The 8937-nt window shown below is 45.2% G+C and overlaps 3 protein-coding genes across 3 annotated transcripts; 2 read left to right on the plus strand and 1 right to left on the minus strand.

The window, feature by feature from the left end:
* Positions 1 to 1077: 1077 nt before the first annotated feature.
* CCR75_005992 (uncharacterized protein) lies at positions 1078 to 1385 on the plus strand (the record flags this gene model as incomplete). Its single annotated transcript, XM_067964066.1, has 2 exons — positions 1078 to 1167; positions 1224 to 1385. The coding sequence occupies 2 exons, from the start codon at positions 1078 to 1080 to the stop codon at positions 1383 to 1385; spliced, it is 252 nt and encodes an 83-aa protein (XP_067820712.1).
* A 644-nt stretch (positions 1386 to 2029) lies between these two features.
* On the plus strand, positions 2030 to 4447 carry CCR75_005991 (uncharacterized protein; the record flags this gene model as incomplete). The annotated part of the gene is made up of 1 exon (XM_067964065.1): positions 2030 to 4447. The coding sequence occupies one exon, from the start codon at positions 2030 to 2032 to the stop codon at positions 4445 to 4447; it is 2418 nt and encodes an 805-aa protein (XP_067820715.1).
* CCR75_005990 (uncharacterized protein) lies at positions 2055 to 6267 on the minus strand (the record flags this gene model as incomplete). The annotated part of the gene is made up of 6 exons (XM_067964064.1): positions 2055 to 5399; positions 5471 to 5723; positions 5779 to 5834; positions 5895 to 5981; positions 6054 to 6133; positions 6185 to 6267. The coding sequence occupies 6 exons, from the start codon at positions 6265 to 6267 to the stop codon at positions 4546 to 4548; spliced, it is 1413 nt and encodes a 470-aa protein (XP_067820714.1). The 3' UTR covers positions 2055 to 4545.
* Positions 6268 to 8937: the final 2670 nt, after the last annotated feature.

The raw sequence follows: 8937 nt of genomic DNA on the forward strand, positions 1-8937 counted from the left end.
TGCTGACAATAATTACCTCCCCCCAAATTACATTTAGTAACTGGTTTAGCCACACCCCTTAATTATCCGCCTCTTTACTTATGAGAGCAGCGTAAAGGTAGCAACTTGTTGGTAGCTAGAATTTATATTGAGAAACCTTCATGCAGGCCTTCAAATCTTCAGTAGCTCGAAAGGCCTGCAAGAAGAATTCTCATGAATGCGTTAATTCTTTGTTAAATTGCAAGATGCTTTTCATCAGAAAAAATTACTAGCGAAAGCCGACAAAAACTGAAATAGAAGGAAATTGTGGCTTGCGTGCGCTCATGGTGGGTATAAAAAAGAGCACTAAGATTTGCCTATTTGAAAGGTAAGCGTGCACTTTCGCAAAAGTTGGTTGAAGTTATGTAAAATAAATTCATCCTTAGCTTGACGTCCTAAGACTAACTAAATGCATGGCAAGAGCGCACCTCGGACCTTGCAGTTTATTTCCAGTCTTTGCTGCCCTTTCTTTTCGCTCTTTTTTAGATGCCTTGCCAATCAAGTGCGGTCGCTCTTGGCCTATTCTCACCGATTTAGAACAGTACTTTTAACATTCCCAAACGAAAACGCGGTTTCTGATGTAGGGGCAGTCACACCCATTACATTACTTTAATGTAGATAATTAGGGTGTGTGGCTATAGCGATTCCCTTATGTAATTTAGGGGGGGGTGATGTTCAAAAGGCCAATAGGGCGATCTAAAGACGATTTTGAAGGAATAACTGATAACTTTTGGATGCGCTATACTTAACACAGACGGGGAGGGGTGTGTCAATACCAAAAGGGGTGTGTGGCTGGCTATACCGGCTCCTTAATTTTGTACTTCTTTATTTTTTCCTCTTATAGGAAATAATATTTATCATTACTCTCATAGGAATAATATGTATGATACGGGACACCCGTTTACAAAAGAGGTAGGCCGAGAAGTTCTCCTGGATTACTGGCGAATATACATTCGCCTTGCTTACGGTGATGAAGCGGGCAAACTTTTGGACGAAGTTCTTTTCAAGATCGTCACCCCAGGCACTTAAGATCCGAAAGAGCAGACAAAAATCCTTGCAATGAGGAAAGGTGATTCGAAACTGGAGGTGCAATCGCTGTTGCCCCGGCGAGTTATATTGAAGATAATACCATTTTTTTGGAAAGAGTTGGTACGTAACACGTCAAATATTGCCATTATCCTTATGATTTTTTTTGTATTGTACAGCACAAAGAAGGCCAACGTAGTCGCCCAACTAATTGCCAAGGTGGAAAAGCGTTAATGCGATCGATCGATGTCGGACAATGCAACGAGAATATCACCACCATGCGTGCCCCTCAATTCGTTTTTTTTTTCGTTTTAATCAAAAGCACGGAAGTTCAGTCGTGACTAACCACGAGATTTATTTATTAAAATTCCAAATTTAGGAATAGCACATCTTAAGCTCTGCATTGCTTGCTCTTCCGTCTCGCGCCTTCTAAGTTCTGTACGAGACTCACGGTTATTTATATGTACAATTATATACTCTAATAAAAAGGCGATATATATGTCGCGTCAAAGTCTCATGCGCGTCGGCCCGAGTATGTGATCGCCCATCCTATGTTGTTATCGCCTGTATCTGATGCTATTACTGCGCCTACGCTTGTGTGCTCGTTATCTGTGTTTTTGCGGCGAAGAGTATTGAAAACATTTCGCCACTGGCAACAAGCTTTTCCGCAAGAATGAATGCACAAAGCAGCAACAACAACATCCATTTAAATGAAAATGGCGTTACGAGGTACAACAGCGGAGCGCAGTAATGAAAGCGTTACGTATAAGTCTAACGAAACTGCCATTCGTCAGGCCGATGCTGCACTCGAAATGCGCTAAAGGTGAATCGGTAGGGCGGGGGACGACGTATAAGCTCCGCATTCTGTAATAGTTACGGTTTAGAAAGCCCTCGAGTCAGTCCGAATAAACCGCTACATTTCATATGACGTTTCATTCTAGAAATTAGGTTTCAAGGCATTTCGCATCGACATTGAAGGGACAGGATGACGACCATCTTTGGGCAGGAGCTGAGCCCTGGGATGGCGATGCTGGTGTACATCTTTCTCGTAATGGCGCTGCTAATACTCTGTGGCTCGATCTGGTACTATTGGAGCTATGCGCGCAAGATCGAACGCTTCCTCGCTCGAGACAATGAGAACAATAACATGATGCGACATCACCTCGTGGACAGTTTTCTACAGCGTGGGGAGGAAGAGTGGCCATGCTCGATTTGTTTTCACGACAATCATCCAGGCAAGACAAGCTGTGTCATGTGCGGCACTCCACGCATCGTCACAGCCACCACGCCGTCCAATCTCGTGCGCGGGTCCGGGCTGCACAAGAAGAACTTTAGCCAGAGCATGCTCAACCAGCAGTCACGCGTGCGGAGCTTTCACGTCCGACGACTCAAGCAAATGGATCTTACGACGAGGCAAAAGGCAGCGATGCGTCGGCATCTCTGGAAGAGAAAACGTGGGTCCGATGGCGTCATGCGGTGGGTGCGCATCGATGCTCCACACGACCATGACGACCGAATACAAAGAAAAGAAACGGGAAGCGATACCGCATTCAGTGGACTGGACACGCCTCCGAATGGGACGGCCATTCTCGGCGGCGAGGACTTTTCACGGACGTCGAGAACCAGTCACCTGTCGTCTTCGTCGTCCTTGAGGGAAGACAATGAGATCGTTGCCCGTGCGCTGCGCGACTTTGGCGTTGCCGAGTCGGAAGGACGACATCCTGACAGTTCCTTCTTGTCGACGACTCACGACGCGGGCCGTCCATCTTTCCAGCTCTTACGCGCCACGGCCTTAAAACGACTGGAGGAGGCAGAAGAGCGTCCAACCATGGCGTTTTATTCAATGCAAAATCCGTATAATCCGGCGAATACGGGATCGAAGCTTGGCTTTTCAAACAGCAGTAGCAAAAACACGTTCTCAGGGAGTACCGTCAATCCGTTTGCGACGTCTCGTGGCCTGATACAGATTAGTGAAGACCGGGAAGGCTTGATTGGTACCGAATCATTCGCAAGCACTCGTGGGCCAAGTGGAATCGAAGACCGTCGCTTTCTTGAGTCGAACGATACGGCTATATCGACGGTCTCAACTGGCTACGTGCGCCACGAGGATGGGGATGGCGGGTTTAAATGGACTCCCGCGGGAACGATCATTGCATCTTTGAATACTGAATGCAATCGTCGCTTAGAGTGCGAAGATGATCTCGAGGAGATTGCTTCGTTAACGTTTCAAGACAAGAATCGCTGGTTTCTTGAACAAGTACAAAAGCGGTGGCGAAGCTATGAAGAGGGTCACATTCAATTTGTTGTCCGTCGTGAATTCGTTGTAACTGATTCATTAGAACAGATTCTGAAGTGTCCGCCTAGTCGATTTTGGGAGCGTCTACGCATTTATTTTGAGAACGAGCCTGGATTAGACGCTGGGGGGCTGATTCGAGAGTGGTATGAAGTCTTGAGTGATTCGCTATTTAATGATGATTTTGGACTGTTCATTGCGACCAAAGGGGAGAATATGGGCTACTGGATTAACCCTGCGTCGGCCTCGAAGGTACCGAATCACTTAGAATACTATGAATGTATTGGAAGATTGCTGGCCAAGGCATTGATTGAAGGGTATAATATGAAAATGTCCCTCGCCCTCCCGCTGATAAAACATGTGCTTGGTGTGCCCATATCTTTCTCCGACTTGGAGTTTCTCGACGAAGAATTGTACAGGAATGCCATGTGGATGAAGCATAATGATCATGCTGATCATCTCGCGATTGACTTTACGGTGCAGGTCATTACGTCGGAGGGCAAGTCCCACACAGTTGAGCTCGTGCCAGGTGGTGCTGACCGCGATGTCACGGACGACAATAAGAAGGAGTACTTAGAGTTGCTGCTCAAGCATTACATGTTTGAGAGCATTTCAGAACAACTAGGGGCGCTACTAATGGGCTTTTACGACATAATGCCGCAGTTTTTAATTACTGTCTTTGATTACCAAGAATTTGATCTACTGCTTTCGGGAATACCCGAGCTTGACGTGAATGATTGGCATACACATAGCGAGGTACGCTGGATAAAGCTGGAGAGACCAAGTCCGGTGGAATCTCGCGTGCTGAAGTGGTTTTGGGACTGCATGCGTGAGTTCACGAGTGAAGAGCGCGCTCGGTTGTTACAATTTGCGACTGGAACGTCTCGTGTACCAGTTCAGGGCTTTAAAGCCCTCACGAGCAGTGACGGTCGGGTTCGACGATTTACGATACAATTTGTACATCGTGGTGCTCCGCCCACGGGCCTTATGCCCAAGGGTCACACTTGCTTTAATCGGATTGATCTGCCGCTGTATCATACCAAAGAAGAAATGGTGAACTATTTGACATTGGTCATGAACATGGAGATCTCGGGCTTTTGGATGGAGTAACGGACATAGAATGGAATTGTTTTTGAAAATTGACTTGACAAGCATTTAAAAATGATGGTGCAATGGGTTCATTTTGTAATGCGGGCTCGAGCATGAGCTCACATGTGCACAACAAAGCACTTTTGCGTCATTTGAATCATCGTTTCCACATCCGTGTAGCGTATCAAGAATTTGGTGCAAATTTCATCCGTGTGGTGGCTCCCATCCATCATTCGAAGCACTTCTTTTTCCAGCTGATAAGCTTTGTTTGCGAGATGTCGTTTCGCAGACGCAAGAGTGGCTGCATTGCTTCCAGCTCCGTTGACAGTCCCATTGCTACTCACGCCGCCATTCGTCGCCCCTCCTGGTTGTGTCGATGAAGTAGCAGCGGCGTTTAGGCCGGCCAGGGATGGAGAGTTTGACGACAATGCATACGGGCGATTCTTGTGCTGTCCGCCTTGCTGCTGCTGTACCTGATGCTGCGGTTGCTGGGTTTGTTGCGGCTGTGGTGTGCTCGAACCAGGCACATTGCGGTCAATGTAGATGGGATAGCGATGTACGCGCCTTAGAAATCCGTGTATGAGACCAAACGTGATGAATCGCCGAACATCAATCAGCGCCAGGGACTCGAAGTACACGACACAAAAGTCACTTATGCGCAAACTGGGCTGCACGGAGCAATACAGCGCGAAAATACGTGCAAACGATGGCGATGCATGCCCGGTTTTGACAACGTAGGCGCCGCATTCGGCTTGAAGATTGGAATCTGTGGCAAATTGGGCAATTTTGGTCGTGTTTGCGTAAATGTTGGAATGGAGAAAAATGTCAATCAGTGTGACGCAGTTGTAATATAAAAGCTGTCGAATGCATTTTTTGACAATGGCAATCTCGACGTCAGCTTCAAGACTGATGCGCTTGATATACCGGACGCCGTCGATATATGGCACAATCTGCTGCAGCGCCAAGTCCCATTCTGCTATGGTAAGCCAGCTACGAATCATTGCCTCGCAATTATTACTTTTTCATATGGATTATAGGGCGTACCATTGTTTTCGAATAGGGTACGAATGTCTAATATCGGCACTGGCACCTGGTATTCATATACTGGCGCAGGATCTTGCAAAGTCGGAAAGAGCTTTAAATTGATGATATTCGCTGCATCCACTGGGATAGTGCATTCGCCATGAAGCGTCAAGTCCCGCAAAATTTGGGGCAAAATTGTTTTTAGCAGCTCCTTTTTGTCGGCATTGTACAAAAATCCACTTTCTTTCTCCATCCCTTCTACCAAAGCTCCCAACTACAGAAAAAGCAATAATTATTGTACGTGTGCATATTAAGCGGGAGTGGCCAACCTTTCGTAGAATTGGTCGGTACGGTGCCGTCTCCACGTACTCGTTGAACACAAAACCTGCCTCACCATAATATTTTTATTAAAACTGGGTACCAAAAAAATGCTCTTACAGCTCACCGATATTAAATAGCAGCGCATTGCGATGATACTTGTCGTCTTCGATACACACGGGGTACCCTACGATCTTCATTTGCTGCGCTCGGACTTTAATTAGATAACCACAAGTAGATGAGAACACAACACATAGTTATGGTCAGAAACTGAGCAATCTCGCACCCGTGATTATTTTTCCGCACAGAGCTTTGTCAATAATTATGTAACCAGACACGCTGTCAAAAACCTCGTTGCTCAAAACACTAAAATAATGCTACATCATTAGTTAGTCGTTACAGTTCGAATTAGATAACTAGGGGTACTTCTCGGGCGCCTGAAATAGGATCACAGGTCCCGCCACATTGTCGAACTCGCTGTAGAAGAGTCCTTTTATCATTGAAATGATGAATTTTCATTGAAGCTTTTCATTTTTACTCAAATCTTGTGTGGTCGACATACACGCCATAAATGTCGGGAAGACGCGCCAAAATCGTGAGTTCCCTCACTGTAATGGGGCACACATCGGTTGGAGAACCGTTGTTGTGTTTATTTACTTTATGGGTAAATATCCTTTTATCCGATTCTAAAATAGTTAATCACTTAAATCCCATACATTATGGGTAACAAATGTGGTCACCGCCAGATATAATAATTGGCGGCCGAAATCTATTTTTGAATTAGCTAGGGTAAGATTTTAGATTAAATAATAAAAAAATAGTGCAGTTCCCCTTTTGATCTTAAAGCGTCAAGTGCCTGCAAGAGATAGAAGCCTTCCTAAGGTATATACTCTTGGGCACTAGTTGCCACTTGATTCTACGAACCCCCGAATCCCTTGAACTAGGAATCATTAAGCTTTAGTAGCTTGTACGACTCACTGAGTTGTTAAACCCATTAGATCTATAGAACTAAGAGACTCTCTAAGTCTATAAGTCTGCCGAGTTCAGGAGCGAGGCAGCTCCGCTACACCTGTAAGCACTCGTAGTCTATCAACGCCTGAGTATTACAAGACTAATTTCTCACTGAAATGGAAGAGATTCCAAACTTTCAAAGGCGCAACGCGTTGCGTATGACAAGCTCAAATTTGGGCTTGAACATGCGGAGTTCATTATCTCCCAGGGACCAGAGGTCCTGCATTCAAGGATTGGAGCCTTCATGCGATATGAGACCTCCCTGATCGTCCAGGTACAAGATCACTTAGCGGCATCTATACCAACCCTGTACATCTCTGTACCTGATTAAGACCCGAAGGCTCGCCTTCTAGCTTCCAATGTGAAGTAACTTGAGTGAAAAAAGCGAGAAGTCTCCCTTTTTGAATTAAGCAGATGGAGATGTCGATTTGTTCCGCCTTGTTCTTAACAGAACGACAAAAGGAGGCTATGGCCATTTCCAAACTCGGAGGTAGAGCGATGGAAAGGCACTATCGTGCAGTTTGTCCATAAACGACGCTTATCCTTCATAGGATTCGCTGAAACAGCAAATGACCAGCATGATTGCACCGCCTGATCAGGCTTTTCGCATGCGAGCACGGCTCCTAGCGACTCGACAGGCCTAGGGGACTTGCCCAGGAGTTGAGAACTCTCATTGCATCTATGCATCAAGACCCGGTGCAAGAAGTAATTGTTGTAACAATCTTTATGGGGGTCTCAGTGAGAACGTTGCCTGGACGGAATTATTCCGATCTCATCCTGCTACTGTCGAAGAGGCAGTAGCTATAGCGCTGCGCGCTGAGTTCGAGCTGAAGTCTGCTCGCGCTAGCATGCCTGTTTACCGAAGAAGCTCTTCGAGCACATGAATAGCGTATAATAGACCGGAACTCATGGATCTAATCCTCGTTAAGGAAGAAGAGGAGGCTTTTTAAGCTATAGAATAGCATAAGAACATCCGTAGATGTTATGTGTGTGGAAGCACGATAAATTTAAGTCCGGCGTGTCCCCTACGAAATGCGCGAAAAGCTCGAAAGAGCACCAAATTGACCTATACCAGAAATCTGGTACGGTGCGGGAAAAGATCGATACCCAGTAGATGCAAGGGCGGCCTACTGGAGAGACCTGGCTCTGTTGAACCTCTAGGAGGTGAGAGTAAATAGGACCTAGTCCTAATTAGCTGGTGCGCAATGGCACGGGGCATAAGTACAAGCATGGCTTGTCAGCCGCTCAAGCGACTGTGAAGGGCTTTAAAAGCCATGGTCAATTTTAATTGACTTAGGAGCGTCTTGCAATTATGCTCGACGTATTTCCTTTGGAGGAAATCAACAATACGGCGAGGCGCTTAAAGCGCATAAAAGTGATACAATCACTGTTCGCTTAGAGGCTGGGACTCGTATCACTGTTCCTTAAGTAGGTTGCGTGCAACGGGGTATCCCGCTACATAAACATTATTTCCTATTTGAGGAATAATTAATATTGTTTCCTATGAGAGAAAATAAATAGAAAAGTACAAATTAATTATTTCTTTTAATTTTAACTTAATAGTACCAATATTACCAAATTTGGTACATCAGTTCTACTGATTGGTTGGTTTAAGTTTGAATCAACCCCGCCAAACAAGATTGTGCGGTGTGCGAGTAGGCGCCATACATAGTTAGCTAAAAACATTATAAGTAGTAGATAGAACATCGTTACGTATTATATCATTTTAATTTTACTTTTTCTCTGATCTATAGCCTTAATATTTATCTTGAGTAGCTAAGACTTCTTAGCTATTTAGAACCTTCCTCTGCACGTCGTGTACGTGCAGTAGTCGAGACATCCCATAGGTGAAAAGGCATGACAAAGGAATAAAAGCCCACGTTTACTGTAACGGGGCACTGTCGACCTGTACCCGCTTCAGTACAAGTCCACTTCGCACTGCTTCAGTGCAAGTGGTGCCACACGTCATTAGTACGTGCAGAAAAATATTCTTTTTAAAACGCTTGCTCTAAAGAGGGTTAATTTAAAACTGTATCTAATATAATAAAGCTCTTCTGTTTTTATCTTTTTGATACTAACTTAATTATAAACTAATATAAATATGTAATAAAGTCTTACCTGTCTTTCTCTTTGCGCGCGTCCAGCGCTGAATGGACCGC

This window comes from Bremia lactucae (assembly GCF_004359215.1).
Source record: "Bremia lactucae strain SF5 chromosome Unknown BlacSF5_NotPlaced_42_SHOA01000006.1_337800bp, whole genome shotgun sequence".
Taxonomy (NCBI): domain Eukaryota; phylum Oomycota; class Peronosporomycetes; order Peronosporales; family Peronosporaceae; genus Bremia; species Bremia lactucae.